Source organism: Diorhabda carinulata, chromosome 3 (assembly GCF_026250575.1).
Source record: "Diorhabda carinulata isolate Delta chromosome 3, icDioCari1.1, whole genome shotgun sequence".
NCBI lineage: Eukaryota > Metazoa > Arthropoda > Insecta > Coleoptera > Chrysomelidae > Diorhabda > Diorhabda carinulata.
The window spans coordinates 27,184,697-27,202,821 of record NC_079462.1 but is presented as its reverse complement, the minus strand read 5'-3'; the positions used below and the strand labels follow the sequence as shown (position 1 = coordinate 27,202,821).

Below are 18,125 nucleotides of genomic sequence, written 5' to 3'. Positions count from 1 at the left end.
TCAATTTGCGTAAAATCTGGTGAAATATTTGCCAATTTAATACTTTTGCGTTCCCCTCGTTTTTTTGGATCTAGAAAATCGAAAAATCTTCCGATTTCGATGAACTTTTTTTTAAATCTTCCTTTTTACAGCGGATGCATGAAAAAAAATATGGGAAATATCTCACCTGGAAATTTCATATAGTTTTATGACTATAAATGTGATAATAAATTCATTTCTTCGCACATAATCGTTCATAACTTTTTCACAAAGCATCAAACGCAGTTCATATATTTTTTTGTTAATCTATACAAAAAACGAACGTTTTTTGAAAAAAATGTTGAAAAATGTTTGTTTATTTATTTTTTATCTCACTTAAATGTTTCTGTTTCATATGGTTTTCTAACTTTAAATGTTATCATAAACGTTCTAGAAAATAGAAAAATCATCCGATTTCGATTAATGTTTTACAAACCTTTTTTTTAGGCGAATTTATGTTACAAAATATAGGAAATATCTCAGTCGAAGATTTTATTTGTTTTATTATATTAAATTGTTTTTAACAGTCAACCTTAGTAAGATACCATTTTTTCAATGGTGAAAATTTTCAAAGTTAACTTTTAATATTTCACACTTGATTACAATAAGTGATTTTAAGAATGATTTTGTTCATATAATTTTAATGGTTACTTAATAAAAAAGGTACAAACGATTATATGTGAGAAAGGGACAATTTCAAGAGAAATTGTTTTTATTTTTAATTGTAAAAACTTGATAAATCAACATTTTTGTATAAATTTCTTTTCAATTTGTTCGTTTTTCTTATGTAGATTCTGAAAAAAAATATAACAACTTCATTTGATTATTTGGAAAAAATTATCAACAATTATACGTGAATGAATGCATTTTCATGAACATCTAAAGCGCTGAAATCAATATAAGCAGTTAATTTTTTTTATTCCCATAGTTTTTTTCGTAAATCCGCCGTAAAAAAGAAGATTTAAAAAAAATTTATCGAAATCGGATGACTTTTTCGATTTTCTGTAGCCAAAAAACGAGGGGACCGCAAAAGTATTGAATTACCAAATATTTAAATATCAGCTACTTATATGCAGAAAAAGTTTATGCTACAAAGCTAAAAATCGTAAATTAGCACTCTAGTCATGATTTCTCGATTATTTCTCGATACGGTTGCTACATAAGTTTTGAGATAGACAAATAAAAACTAATATTAATAATTGGATATTGCTTTATTGTTTTTTGAAAATATTCTCCATTAACATCAATACACTTTCGCATACGTTTGAACCAATTGTCGAAGCATTTTTTTTTTCATTGCGATTAAGGTACCTCAAATCCATGTGTTTTGAACGCATCAATCGCTTATCCAGGTATAGAAAGAAGGTTGACATCACAAATTAATTAAAATCAATGAAAAAGAAAGAAAGTATCTATGTAAAACGCTTAATATCCAGCCTGAAATGTATATATTTGTGCAAAAAATATTCATTATCTCGTGGAAAGTTTTTTTTAATTCAGCATTGTGACTAAAAGGAGCATTTTTCAATCAAAATGGAATATTCATTTTGAGTATTTGAGAGCATTTGAGAATGCGTACTCACTCATATACAAAAAAACAACGGAGCAAAGTGAAGAAAACACTAAAATAATGAAAGATTAACACGAAATTGACACTGACATTGACAATTTAAGAAATTGGTAGATTTTTTGGTAATACGTATTAGTTAAATAAATAACTGTAAGGAACAAGTTTCCGAAAACAAACGTATTAGGTGGCATTTAATTGCTTACCTGTGATTGGTGTTATAAATGATATGACATAAACGTTATTAAGCCAGTGAGAAGATTTACTTGATGAGTAAACATGTTGCGTGATAGAAACTTCCAGAATACCAGTAATAGCGTGTTTACCAGCACGCGAGTACTTAAAAAGAAAAAAATTAACTGTTCAAAAAGTTTGTTAATGAACAACTAACAAATAATAATTATTCTTGTTACTTATGGCACATGAATATTTATGAAACTTTAGCTCGTATTTCAAATTAGGAATATCTAGGAATAAAATACAGAAAATACTATTTTGTTGGTACCAAATTTACACTACTATTAATCATAATGATTCACACACCAACCTCTTGCCAACAAAAATTGGTAAGCCTTTGAATTAATAGACCTATTTTAAAATTCTTCTAATGCTAGATTAAAGATCACTAAAAGATTTTTGTTTTTCGAGAGTCTTCTCAAACTGAGACGATATTAATCCGAAGGTTTCAATTAATATAAGTGATATAATTTAATTCAAATTGAATGCAGCCAGACCTCGTAGGTGTCTTTTGTTGGTCATTATGTCAAAAAGTTTGCTAATATTGATAATATTTTCAAGATAAAATGAGATCTGAAGCTTTAATAACGTTTATTCATTTAAAAAAGTTTATAAAAAATTGGATTGAAGTAATTGGATGTTTTTCAGATCAATTCTAATAGAAATGAGCCTTTGTGGAACAAATCAAATATATTTTTCCTCAGTGATTTGTTATTGTAATATACCATCCAAAACGATTATTTTTAATATAAAATTTAAAATATATTGGTATTTATTAATTGAATGAATATATTTATTCTTGTATACGTTAAGACTTGAGTTTAAATTTCTGAAAAGAGAGATTTAGGGGCATATAACATAGGACAGACATGGCTAAACTTTTATACAGTATGGCCCGATAAAATAAATTATGTTGGCAGACCGAAAAAAATTTAATAAAACAAATTTTTATTAGTAATGAATACTTTATTTTCACATCAAACAAAAACTATATGCTACCAAGTTATATAATTCAATGTTATTGAGGTCCTGTTTGATAATTTTCAAGTTTTGGAATATCTGTTCTAATTGTTCATGAAGACTTTATAAGCTTCTCTCATCGCTATCAAGTCCGTCTTTCCTTACTGGAATTATTTTTAGTTTCGGAAAATGAGTCTTTCTTGACTTGTTTAGAAAATAAATTCAATTACATTTTGAATCCTCTGCTAAAACCCCAAATGTAATCGTTTATTTTATTAATGTGACTTAGAAGAGCTATTGGAAATGTATAGTCTGAAAGCTAAACAATATGTTTCATATTCCATTCTTTTTCCTTCCGTAAAAGGGATTATTTCGTCTTTTAGATTCCAAAAAACCCGTTTTGCACTAAGAAACCTTATTTTGGTGTGGTAAAGTACAATCGAATATTCAAACTGATTTTATACCCAGGAAAGCAAAATTTTCCATAATTTTGTGAGTCTCGACTGGGATGACCTTCAGTACCTTAAATCAAATTCCTTTTTGTGACTTCAACGAACTGATAGCGCGATCCCTGGAGAGAACTTTTGAGTTCAGGAAATAGAAAAAGCTACAGGCAACCTGACCTAGTGAATTTGGTAACTGAACATTGACTCTCGTTTCGTCTTGGCCAAAAACTCAGTCATAATCATGCTGGAATGTGGCGGCTCATCATCATTGTTAAAATCCATGAATTGTCCGTCTACAAATCCGAGCATTTACGGAAAAAATACTACACGTAGATGTCTCAAAATGGCCAACTAGACCTTCTTATTAACACTCTGACCCTCTGGTTCGAAATTGTGTTCAACAACATCACAGTAATTTAAAAAAATGATGAGCATCACTTTGATTTTCAAACGATTCGACATGTTTATTTCGGATTCGAATAATTTTGGAAGAGCAATTCGCTTAATTTTTGGGCTGTTTCGACAAGTGTACGGTGTCCTCAGCTACTTTATTAAGCATTATTTTGTAACCTCTACCACGCTGTTTTTGCAAATATATAGGTACACGCTTCATACCCAAAACATTAACCAAAAGATGTTAATTCGATCCATTGAATATGTTGAGAGCCTTTGCTTTCTCTCGAATACCGATTTACGAACGAGGACCATTTTCTTAACTTTTTTACTGTTATCGTCGCTAACTTTAGTGAATGGATGACTCGCATGAGGCAAGTTTTGGACTTTACTGAATACTCTATGCTCGCGATGAAGCAGACTCCCCAAAACATTCGCCCAATATTTTGAACTATTCAGTCCATTGGGAACACAAGTTCAAAAAAAATGTTTCCAATTCGATGTGTCCATTTATCTTCACCAACATAATTCATATCCTCTAAATATTTGAAGCCTCATCTACCGCGTCTAAGCATTTAGATCTGTCTTAACCACGCATTTTATACCAATTATTACTGCTTCTGATCCATACTTCTTCAATATGTGTTTTTCTAATATTCCTTGATTCGTTCTCTTTTTGATCTTTACTGGACCCAGAAATGTTTCTAATATTTTTTGTTCTCATCATAAACTTTTCCCATTTTCATCACAGTGAAGACGTATTACATTATTTTTCGTCTTATTATGTTCTGGGTATAATTATCTTAACCTCTTCAGTCAATATTTTGTTTTTGATAGTTCTTAACTTGTTTACTGGCCTCGAATTGTCATTACTTTTTCGTCGGTCTTTGTTTTTCTTTATGTCTGAAGTCAATATGTCGTTTTTTAATAGTTTTCAACTTGTTAATCATTACGTCTAGGTATTCATACTTCTTCGACTTTTTTATTTCTTTTTCTCTTCTCTCGATTAGCCCCGTTTAGTTTCTAACTCTCATCATTTTATTTTTTGCGCAGTTTTTCTCAACGTCTTTTGATATTATATACATTATTCTCCAATTTTTTTGAGTAATACTATATGCATGTCGTTGACTAATTTTTCACATTTGTCTTTTGTTGAAACAGTCTTCTGTATCCCTTTTTGTTCTCCCATTGAAATCTCTATTAGGTTTCTTCGTTTTTTTATTGCTTCTCATAATTTCGATCCTGTTTACCTAATGCACAATTTTCCTTCATATCGTTATTTCTCCATAATTTTCCATCAAAAAAACGTCAACAAACGATCTTCCAATTTTTATGACCAAGACAATGTCATATACCAATTTGGTATTAGAAAAGCTTCGTTATATCCTCAACAGTTATCGGTTCAACTTTCTCTTAAAAAGATTTTCATCAATAAATTAGAAAAAAGAAATGATTATCATTGGAAGTAGAACAAAATTAGTATTTCATATGTAAATAAATGTAATGAAAATTTGAGACAGTTAATTTTCAAGTTCCCGTTACGTTCTCGTTATTTTATACATATTAAATTAAGGCATGTCATAATATCCCATCTTACCTGCTCCGGAACACTCTATAGTTAACACCCTATCTACAAATAATGCAGTTACTTCGACGCTAGAGCAAATATTAGCTGGAACCGCAGGATCATATTTGAGAATGTATTTTGCGGAACACCCCGATCCAACTTAAACATATGTGGTTGTTATTAAACCGCACCGTAATATTTATTTACTATCTTCCCTTATTCAGCCAAGTTTTGCCGTTTAATTTTTATGGTTGTTTAATTTAGTACGTATAGCTATTTGTCTACACAAAAGAAAAGAAGTAGTTGGATGTGAATAAAACTAATAAATAAATACAGATACAAGGGTTGTCAGCAAAGTTTCCAACCTCAACCTAGCAACCAAAATAGTCTTGTTTATTTGTTAGGTTGGAAGTATTTGAGACAACTCCCGTAAATTTTCATTTAGCAACTTTATTTAATTAAATTTCTTGTCTGATTGAACTTTTCCTAGTTTGTTGTAAGTTTAAACGCTTATATCGGTATTTTTGGCAACCCACCCAAGTAATATTATATATATATATATATATATATATATATATATATATATATATATATATATATATATATATCATATTCCTTCGTCAATAAGTTGTGATAAGTTTTTGTATTCATGTTCATAAAATTTTAAAATTATTTGGAAACTATGATAGCTTTGTGAACAAAAATACTTTAGTCCTTGAAACTACATATATTTCATAAAACAGTTACATTGTGGACTCTTTCGGGGTACATAACATACAACGAAGAGAGTTGTTGGTCCTTGAAACTACAGCAAAACAAAACCATTCAATTTATAATAAAAAGAACAAATTGCCTTATCCCAAAAATTGATGATTATGAAAATATTAGAAATCTAACATCCCAACTGTCTTTCCGACTTAAATTTACAAACTTTATAAAGGCGGTTACGTTATATAGAATAGTTTAAATTCTTAGTGAGTTTCTGCCTCCGTGGAGAGATGATACTACACAAGTCGAGCGGATATCCTTAATTAACTAAATTCCGCAACTGCGTCTTGCGTATTTCGGAATAGTCAATATTCTATCTGAGGATTCGTTAAATTATTTAAAAAAAAACCTCAGGGGGTGATATTAAACTTGGAAATTTCCCCTTTAGAAAAGGAAAACGTTTAGTTTGGGTTTATATTTCTCCAGGATTTTCGGCAACCCAGTATTTGTATTGAAACCTCATAAACACGATCTGGCTATAACCGTATTGGCCGAAAAAACTTGCTTTCCATAAGGACACGTTCCTGGGAACGGTTTCAACGATATTTTTATTTCTGGTTTATAATGGTGTACTCAAGTTTCATCTAGTGTAACGGAAAATAGTATATTGTGCAACAAGTGGAAAAGTTCAACTTTACTCTCGAGTGAGAAAAGTACTTCTCCCACAGTATACTTTTTCTACAACTACACAAATTGACGATTTTATTAGCAACGTTAATTTTCTTTTTAATAGACTCTTCGACGTATCCTTCTGCCTTCTGATAATGCTGAGAGCGAAGAAGATCTTCAAAGCCTATTAGAGAGAATCAACCGAGAATGTGAAAATGTGGTATTCACTATAAATATTGGAAAAATTAAATTCATGGTTATAAGTTAAAACCAAAATATTAATATTAACCCTATTCTCACACTGAATGGGAAACAAATAGAATAGGGCAAAAATATAAGGATCTTGGTTCAGTCATAAACGCTCAAATGGATCCAGACGAAGAAATCAAGATCAGAATTGAAATTGCTCGAAAGGCATTTGTCAAGTACTCCTCAATGTTTGCCAACAGAAATCTAAACCTCCACGTCAGAATAGGATGCATGGAATGTTATATGTGGTCAGTACTGCCGTACGGAGTGGAAACTTGGACCTTGAAAACTCAAATGATCAAACAACTTGAGGCATTTGAGATGTGGCTCTATAGACGCATTTTGAAGATACCCTGGACTGATAGAATCACCAACGACGAAGAACTAAGACGCATTAGTCGCAAAAGAAGATAAGAACAACATCTTACATAGGACAAAGGCATCGACAGGAAGAAGAAATCCTGGCTCCGTAACATAAGAACATAAGACAATGGAAAATTTCAGCGTCGGAGAATTGTTTCATGTTGCGAGGGACAGAGATGCATTTAAAAACGTGGTCGCCAACCTTCAATGAGAAGACGGCATCAGAAGAAGAAGAATCGTTTTTTACTGATACCTGTTTCTGCTAGAACATAATTTTCTTCTCTTCTACTAACAATAATCCTGTATTATTATTCATTATTTAGAAATACATTTTTCAATTTTTGTGAAAGTGCAGGAGTTCAAGATATACATATATTTCTAAATAAAAATACAAAACAAAGGTTACTTTATATTCCGAAGGAGATCTCTTTTATTCCGTTTAGAAATGTATTCCGACAGCGATCAGAGCGTATAAAGTCTATAGATGTTTGAACAAAATACCACTACCGATATACCTAGTATCTTTTTTTATTTTATACCTCAAAGATGAATTACAGATTCATTGTAAAATAATATGAAACAAATATATTATGAGGAATACAATAAAATAAAAAATTGTTTTCGTTGAATAATCTATTTCCATTTCTGATTATAATTATCTTCCAAAAGCCAATTTTTCGGGAAAATATTCGTTTCAATGTATATCTATATACTAATTTGTATATTTTCAGAAACGTTAATGACTTTGTTGATAGTTCTTAATTTCAGAGATCAACCGAATTCGGTACACTCAGCTATATTTTTCTTTGAGATACCTTCTTCTCAGGTGCCATGTCCATTTCATGAAGGTTGGCGACAATTTCGGCATACTTATTTTGTTCCTGAAATATTGTGTGCGACCAGGTCCTCGTTTTTCTTCGATTTTATCGATATTATTAAATTCAGTATATCATACTTGTTATTACAGTGTATGTGGCCCAGATAAGCGGCCTTTCTTCTCTTTATTGTTGTGAGTAACTCTCTTCCCTTTCTCATACGTCTAACCACTTCATCGTTAGGTATATGTTGAGGCCATCATATTTCTAGGAGTCTACGGAAGATCCACATTTCAAAAGCTTCGAGTCTGTTCATGGTATCCACTTTTAATGTCCTTGTTTCTGCTCCAGACAAGAGAACTTAAGTTTACGTTCAAGGGTGCGTTACATAATAGGTTTTTCATCTTTAGGAATATGACTCTAGCTTGTTCTATACGTGATTTTTCTTCGACGTCAGGGTTTACATTTGTCGTTATGCAGCTGCCAAGATATTTAAATTTCTCAACTTTTTCTATTGCGGTGTCATAGATGTTTATGTTCAGATGTGAGTTTGGAAGTCTTGCTATGGCCATTACATTTGTTTTTATTACATTAACTTTCATGTCTAGTGGATCTCCACTACAACTTTGTTGCTTAGGCGTTGACACAATATCTAACTAATTTTTAAATGTCGAGGTTCTTAACTAATTTTCATATATTTTTTGCTCGTCTATCGTACCAGGGTTATTTAATGTTATTTTAAGTTTTGTTATCTTCACCATCTACCGGAAGTTGTTTGAAAATATAGTGTCAGTGCTCTTAGATAGGTTGTAAGGTTAGTGCGGCGATTGCTTGATGCTAATTAGAAGCTCGCTTGCAATAAAAATTCAAACAAATGTTTGGATATCTTGAAATGTGATAAAAGTGATTTTTTCTATCGGTATGAACGACCATTATACCCCAGAACTATAATCTAACTAAAATCTACCCCAGAACTAAAAATACAGACTTTATCTGAGGAAAGTGGTTCCAGGAAAGCAAATACATTTGTAAACGTACTACCTCGTTTCTTTATTTACTAATTCTATTATTTGCTTCTCTTCGCATTGTTGTTTGTGAGTGAATCTGCAATATGGTGATACAATTTTAATTTGAATTTCTAGGTAATTAAGTATCTCAATTCACTTTAATTACTTAAAATGAATTTATTTTTTCATCTTAATAGTCTATTTTGATTAAAAAGCTCACTATAACCACAATAATTAATTTAAATAAGCACTACATTTTTCAAGTGAAAATGAATATTTATTACTAAAGAACATACTTTTCAAACTCGATATCAAATCTTTTACATTTAATAATTGATATACTCGTATTTCTTCTGCTTGGGATTAATTTTCATTCGACAACGAAAAGGAAACGGACTGAAACTGTTAAGTAGAAGGCGCAATGTTGTATACTTATTACCCGACATTTTAGTTTGGATCGGAGATTAATTCCTTGCATAGTAATAAATAGATTTATTCTGTTGAATAATGTAGACTCATAATAAAATTCTAAAATTTTGAAAGGCGAACTATTTTCGGTTTTTAAATTTTTATCTTCGTGAATAAAGCCACCACAAATCTCAATTAATTATTGTAAGTAAAATTTTATTATTGGTATACATTTATACATATTTCTTATATTGTATTTGACCATAATTTCAGTCGCAGAAGATGAATACATAAGTATTGGAAAGCTCGGAAAATACATTGAAGTTAGTCCACTTTGGTGTTTCCTTGCCACGTTCCCAATAAGAAAACGCTCATAATATAGCTGGAAAAGACTTCGTTACAATTCATTCAATTCAACATAATCTAAAAACCTTTATCCAAATTTTATTATCTTTACGAATAAATCTCGACTTTTCAATTTGGAATTATGGGAAACTTATTAAAACGGATGATCATTAGCCGCGACCCTCCAAATACTCACAGCGCGTATTTTACGATGTAAAACTTTGTTGCTTTATGACCTTTTTATAGTTTTATTTCATCAAAAGGGATTCATGAACCATTAAACCTTCGCTACATTCACTCGACCTTTTCCTCTTCTCATTACAACACTATAAACGGGACTAGGATGTGGAAATATCCAGCATGAACCCAAATCCCGAAATGTTCCTGTACGCCTTGAGATGTTTCGAAGATAAGCTCTCCAGAAATGTTGTTAAATCAACATCATTTTCGGTTCACCAACGATATAAAATCTTTATTGAACTTCAAAAAAACTGATTAAAAAGCTAAAATAGAAAATCATCAATACTACCACATCAATAATCCTGGATTAGATGACGTCTTACAATGAGTGACCATCAAGGTACCTAGTCTAAACACTATATTACTTTCGTTAGGGATATATGAAAGACAAGGTTTATCAAAAAAGCTTAAAATAGAAAGAATTATAAACAAAATTAGAGTCTAAAAAGGTAGTTGTTTAAAAAAATTTAGTTTTCAGACGACATACCTTTGCACCTATGAAAAAATGAGTACGGTTGCAGTTAAAAAATAAGAAAAAAATACAATTTGATTTCAAATTACTATATTATATAAATCAGTATTTTCACCAAATTCTGTATAAATGTGAACGAACTATTAAATATTTACTTGAATCGATCCGCCTGTTTAATTAACTATTGAAATTTTGTTTCAGGCATTCCATTATCGTCTTATAAACCAGCACTAAAGCGGTTCCCAACTTCTCCTGATCGGTTTTTAACAAACGATCTAGGCGCCGAGGATTTCCTTTCGAGCTGCACCGACATGAAAAATATGTGGACACCTTGCGAATGTCACTTAGAACTCTGTATAGGCTGGTATCCTTGTGGATTAAAATATTGTAAAGGAAAAAGTCATACGAAAAATTCAGTGATGAGCTATAGATGTGGTATAAAAACGTGTAAAATTTGTCATTTGTTTAATTATTACGTTTCACAAAAACAACAATGTCTTTGGGATGAATGACCATAGTAGAAACCTTTTTGTATATGTTTGTATTTTGCCTTACATTCGCTTAAAAAATGGACCAACATGCCTTAGTGCTGTATAGATTGTATAGTATCATTTATCTATGTATTTCAAGGACACCAAAAATCATTTCAACTTTTGTAAATTATTTTTCAAAGAGTACGATGGATGACTTCATTATTTGTACTTAAACTTATAAATTAAATATTACCCATAAGTAGTCAAAGGAGTCGCGAACTTGTATTATCATTTTTCTCACATAAATCCCAATTGTTTCACCATTTTCCTTATTCAACCCAACACCAAAAAAACAAAAAGTATGCGATAAATACCGCAATGTATCTGTGAGGATTGAGTGGTTGGTCTAGCTCTGTTGTAAAATATCTTTGTACAAATTTTCCAGGTCTAGTATTTAATTTGATATTTTTTCTACCAGTTTACTAGGTCATTAGAACCAAATTCGTTCTCTTCTCTATGCAATGAAGGCACCTGTAATTTACTCACTCATTTTCCACAGGTTTTTATATCATTTGAGTTGATAGAACCTTTTTGGTCTGCCTCATGTTTGGTGAGTTTGATTGGAGGGTTTATCTATTGCAATATGATTGACTTGAGTAACTCCAATGATTCCTAAGTAAAGTATAATTGCTTTCGAAGGGACAAGTCCTGTTTTACTAAATCTATGTCTATAAGTTCTATATTTTCATAGGGAAAGGGGCCTATCCATTACTAGTACCACTCGTACTAGGTTTTATATATTTGATAGAATGTTCATCGCGTAAAAATGTTCGTTTTCACCCAGTCCGAAATATGACCTGAAGGAGCCCTTATTAAAAATTTTCGTATCAACCTCGGAAGAATTTAATAGTTGAATTATGTAAAAAGGAGAAAATTGCTCTGTTTAAGCTGCCTCAATTCCAATTTCATCCATACTATAACTTATTGTACTAGGATTTGTCGATTCTAAAAAAATTACGGATTTTGAAAGTGCTCATACACCTTGAGGTGTATTCATTTGTAGAAGTCTTTCAAAAAATAATCGCAACTTCTTTTTTATATAGATTCTTTGTCGATTAAGAGGATCAAATTATTTCGTAAGTCAAGTTCAATTGTCAGCCGTTCATATCACGTACTCTCAAAAAAACAACAAAATGCTCTTCTTCTAATATGACCTATTAAAAATCAATTGAGTCTTGAACAAAAAGAGGCTTTAGTTACGTAGATATGGGAATGTGACAGTATCAAAAACGGTGGTGCTATTAGCACCCTCCACAGAAATTTTCGTTGCTCCTAGAGAAACGGAAATTTTTATAGAAATCCTCACCCTCAACAGAAAAATCCGTGGCCATCATTTTAACCTTAAAGACCCGGAAAGTTTTTATAGAAACAGATCAAAATGAAGCTTTTTTCTGTGTCTCTAAATCTTACCATATTATCCAAAATCACCACCCTTCATGGAAAAAAACCGTGGTCAAATTTTAATGTTCGAAACACGGGAATTTTAAAACTAAACTAACCTAACCAAATGAATGAAAAAATTATATTAGGATTAGAAATGACATATATGTCAGATTTCATCTGTAGGTGGATGGTATTTATCCGTGGACAGTATTCATCCGTTAGTTAAAGCTTATTATTATTGTAACATTCACGGCTGAAATTAGAGACACAGATAAAGTTTCATTCGGCTCATTTCTTTAATAATGTCCGTGTCTCTATAGACACTTCGTATCAAAAATTGTCTACATTCCATATCTCGGACCATAAGTCTAAGGTTAAACTAATTGATCCTTCTATAAACATTGATAGGCATCGCTTCTTTTGCAATAATATTACAAAGCAACAGAAATTTGAATTTAATGAAACAACTTCCATTTAATCTGACGATGTTTCTGCTATTTTGAAAGCTATGAGAAATGATTTTTCCCACAGATACACTATTGTGATTCAACAGATTTTAAACTACCTAAGAACGGTCCTTGATATACATCATTTGAAATATTACATAAATTGATTCGATTTTTTACACAATATTTATCAAAATTAAATGTAACTAATGAAAAATTTCTGGATAAATAGATTCAATACCTTGTTATTCCATACGTTTTGTCGTTCAATAAGATAAGACGTTTTGTCGTTGATTTGAGATTTTATTATTCGTTATACTTTCCCTGGAGTTGTTCAAGTGATGTACTGAATTATATATTTCATTTCTGAAGTGAGAAACTGGAATATTATAGATATACGTTAGCGTAGCTGATATTTTCCATTCATTCTATGGAAATCGTTTTTTACAATTTTTTTAACTGCGTTGTCTTTTACATTCAGATGATCCAAAAGTTCACAATAATACTATAATTTCATTGGTCTACTACTGTGGAGGTAATCCCTTAGCAACATTCCTTTCATATTCCTTATTCTGATTAACACCTTCTTGACAAATTGCTGGATCTTAATTCACTTTGTTGTCTAAGTTCTGGAGTCGTACACTCTTTAGCGTCTTGTTGCGATTTAAGATCGTGATTACAAGTCTTATCTTCATCAAAACTAATGTATAGTGTACAGCAATATTTTTAACTATTTAGAGATGTGAATGAATTTCTTTTTGCTAGAGTTGACTACTCCATTTTTTGTTAGTTCTGGAGACCTTGAATTTCCTATGTTTTCCCATGTGCTCTTTGACGCATTAGCCCTAAAATTTCTTAATTCGCCATTTAAGCTCGGTATCATTGAAACAATATCACAGTCTTCCCTCGTCACGTTTATGTTAATATTAATGAATTAACTGAATCATCGTCTTTAATAAATTTAGTGTAAAAGTATTAGCAAATATATTTGTTTCTTGTATAATTGAATAGTTTGATGAACTCAAATTGTTAGAATAGATTGCATTTTATTGAGAATTTTATATATGAGTATGCTTTTGTTCCGATAATTACGATATCCATCTTGCACAGATCTTTCTACGTAATGTCTAGGGTTTCTTCTAAATCTCCCTCTTGCATAATTACATACTGTATTCTTGATATATTTTCTACCGCTAGTGCACTTTTTGGAAATCCTTCACGTGTATTATCTGTATTATCATAATTTTAAATACAGCAGATATTTCTACTCTTGAATTTGGATATGAAAACTAATTATATACACCTCTAATAATATTTCGTGAGTTTGTTTTGGTGCTTCCTTCCAAAACTTACAACTTTATTGCCGAACTAGTTTTTCAATTGTAAAAAATTTCTATGACACATATACTTTGAACAACTGGGAATAAACAATTGAGAAAACTGATCTACACATGCTCATAAGCACATACATACTACCATTTTAAAAAAACTAAAACGACAAACCTAATATCGACATCTCTTATTGAACGATAGAACTCATTGAACAGTCGATTATATATGCATATATATAATGAAAAATCTGTTTTACTTGTTTCATGCAGATATCCATTATTTTTTCGGTTCTGTTTTCGTGAATAGTTTTAGATTAATACTATACTTCATATTGTTTAAAAAGCAGGAAATAGTTTGTGAGAAAAGGCGATAAGAAATAGTTATGTAGAAGGTTTTAGGGGAGAGTAGACAATGTAAATATTACTAATAGTTAAAATTCTCTCCAGATGAGTGCCAAACCATAAGTAAATTTCAGCTTTTAATTTTAAATTCGTCAACTAAAACAGAATTGTAGTGTATGCAAATTAACATTCCAACTAGAAATCTTTTTATACGAGGTCTGGCTATTAAATAACGAGACTGGTTGCGAAAAAGGGTTTTATTATAACAATTATTCTACATTCGAATGCTTTCCTTCAATATAGTCCCCTCCCCTCACCACACACCTTTCCATACGTTTTTTCCTCTGATCGAAGCAATGCTGGAAGTCTTCTTTGGTGAGTTCCTTTAGGAGCTTATCGACCCAATTCGAATCATTTTCAAGGCAGATCTTTTTCTAATCTTTCTAAGCTTTCAAGGAAATCTAAGCAGACTCGTTGACGCAAGAACTTTTGGTCAGGATTCAGATTTTTAGGCACCAACTTCGCACAGACTTTTGTCATGCGTAATTCCTCATGTACAATTTTTCTATCCATTTTTTTATCGGCGTTTACAGCCTAGGCAATCATCCGGATGCTCATTAGACGATCTGCACGCACAATTTGGTTAATTTTGATCACTGTTTCCGGAGTTGAAACAGACACAGGGCAACCAGGTCTGTTCCATCTTCAGTGCACTTTCGGCTCTCACTAAAACGCTTACACCAATCAAAAACACGCGCACGAAATAGAGAATTGTCCCCATAGGCAACTTGCATCAATTTATAGCATTCAGTCGGAGTTTTTTTCAATATAACGAGATATTTGAGATTGATACGTTGCTCCTGTTGCTCATAATAGTGAAGGAGACGTGTTTTCAAACGTGCATAGACAAGATATCTAGATACCCAACGCACTACTCGTCGTTCGAATTCGTCGTTAAAATGCAGGTTCTCTCTATTTGTGATACCTAGAGAAAAAAGATACGTGAACTAAGAAGTCCCCATGTCCTTACTGGAATATAGGACTGAGAGTGTAACGAACATGGTAGAAATGTCACTCAATGACCAGTTTCATCACTCGATCTAACATCATCAGATTTTTCTTGTGTGAGTATTTTGAAATACGATTTGTACCCGGCTTTACGGAAATTTCAAGATATGCGAACCATTGCACGAGCTAGCTTGTAGTTTATTAAATTTCCGTCTTGTAATAAACGGAGCACATATTAATAGGTAATGCAATTCAATTTCTTTATAAAAGCTGAAATTCAAAATAGTTTCACTGGGTAAGTATTGTCAAGCACAAAGACTATTAGCTCAAGTCTGTGAGTAAATTTCATTATGGATATTTAAACATATACAAGGATCTTGCAAACTTTTTATTTTTAAATAACAGCTTTTCCATATCGATAATTAATTTAATTCGTTATAGAAATTCTGTACACTAACTAGAAACGTTTGGTTGGTCCTGTTGAGTACTCTGCTCAAACCCCATATTAATCAGATGCCAATACTCATAATCTCTTGTAACTTTAGTACTAACAGCCTCTGAGAGGGTCACTGTCTCTAAAATATTAAAGAACGTTAATCATACTATCAGCTCATTATTCTAGAATCTCTATATTTTGTTCAAATTATGTTTGTGCGTGCAAAAACCCGTAGCTACAGCACAAATTATGAGTATTCAATGCATTTTTCTAAATTTCATATCCAGTTCTTCTTGGGATATAATTTACGCTCATGGAAATGTTATTTATAAGGTTCACATGGAGAGATTTTGCTTATTTTAACTCAATTCTCTATTATTATATCCAAATTTTAAATTTTATCGATGTATACTTGCGAGTTTGTTGCAGCTTTATCGTGGTCTTTACCTATTGTCCAAATTACAGAGTTGTCTCAGAGATATCATTATTGTAAATTACGTACAATGTTTGGATTATGATTCTACCTATTGAGTGTGCAACAACTCATTCGTCTTTATGTTAATTAGGCCTGCTTGAGCCCCTTGAAACTATCAGTTATTACTGCGTATGGTTGACTCTCGTGAAACTACCCACTTGTACATCAATGCATGTTGGACCGTAAATATCCAAAACAACTTTCAAACTCCAAAAACACAAAGTATAAGTCGCTCTCACATTTATCAGTTACTCATAGAGCTTCCATTTTTGTTTAACATAGTAGAATTCCTTTCATTAATTCAGATTTTCAATTGGAGTATAGATTGAATGAAATCATAGATAGAAATAGTGAATCATGAGATTTGACTAACCCTACTTTCTCCGGAAAATCTCTAGTTAAAACCTCGAAGTTAGAGAGAAGGGCCTTGAATCAACAGGGTACAAATACCTCTTAATCTTTTATGTATCACTGGTCCTAGTACATTACATTGTACTTGTTACTGAAGGTTCGTCTGTGAGATACGAATTAGAATTTTTTTTATAATATAACGACAGATTGGTTTCGACTTTTAAAAACTGTATTTCATACAATCAGTCTCTTTCAAAAAACAATACTTCACTTGCTACAACAATTATTATTGTAATTCAACTCATAACTTTGATAGTTGGAATATTATCTAGAAAAAATTTATTCAATTTCCATCTAGTTCATAATACCAGTCAAACGTCTGCGTAGATAGCTGCAGCCTTTATTGTTTTGAGTCTTTTCGATTATATTCGTTATTCTGTCAACTTGGTCTAATGTTGACTTCCCAAACTAGTTCGATGAAATGACGCTCTTCTACAAGCAGAGTTATTTTTGAAATTCGTGTCAAAATCACATTTATTTAAAAATAAATTATATTTTCTTTCATCTTGGCGTAACGATGAATTTAAATTTCATTTTTTAACCAATCTCTACTCAAAATTATGTCAAAAAAAACGTTTGTTTAGCACTGAGATCATTATTGCCTTAAAGAGTTTCGCAAATGAATTCTGGCTCATTATGATACTTGGAATATTGTGTACACTTTATTCAATCGACTTTTGCGAGTATAACGTGAGATAATATTTGCGTCGACAATCATTCGAATTAATTTTTGAAATAATGATTCTTAAAACGTCTATTGGGGATAGAAAGAATATTTTAGATTTGGCTGAATTATAACTGTACTGACAATCCACCAACTATTTCCTGAGAAATTGTAATAAATAAAGTGTAATAATGTATAAAAATAAAGATTTTGATACATTGTCTGTCTTTTTGAATGCTAATAACCTACATCAAGCCCTACTGACGAATCTTCCATATTTTATTCTAATTGAAACGCGACATTAAACATTCATTACATGGTAATTACTCAAGCAATCCGAGTAAAATGGAGACGAGAGGAAAATGTATATAAAACAGAATATAACAAATCGATGATATTAACATGAATAGGTCGATGGTTTCATCTCACAATGCTACATGCAGAAATTCCGTAGTAACTTTTTTTACAGTATATCATACAAACAAAAATGTTGATCATAAATATACGAAAAATGAACAAAAAATAAGGTCAACAAATTTTTGAAGCAGAATTTACTTCATGTACGAGGGTTGTTACTTAAGTTTTGAGTTACGGCAATAGTGATGTAAATATGTCAAATCTCACATTGCCAT

General features: G+C 31.4%; 1 protein-coding gene across 1 annotated transcript in view; it reads left to right on the top strand.

Annotated features, from left to right (window-relative positions):
• LOC130891112 (out at first protein) overlaps positions 1–17,714 on the top strand; it is a 230,257-nt gene extending 212,543 nt beyond the window's left edge. The window contains exon 4 of the mRNA XM_057795674.1: positions 10,666–17,714. Within this exon, the coding sequence (XP_057651657.1) occupies positions 10,666–10,976 (311 nt within the window). The 3' untranslated portion in view covers positions 10,977–17,714. The remainder of the gene's footprint in view (positions 1–10,665) is intronic.
• The last annotated feature ends 411 nt before the right edge of the window (positions 17,715–18,125 follow it).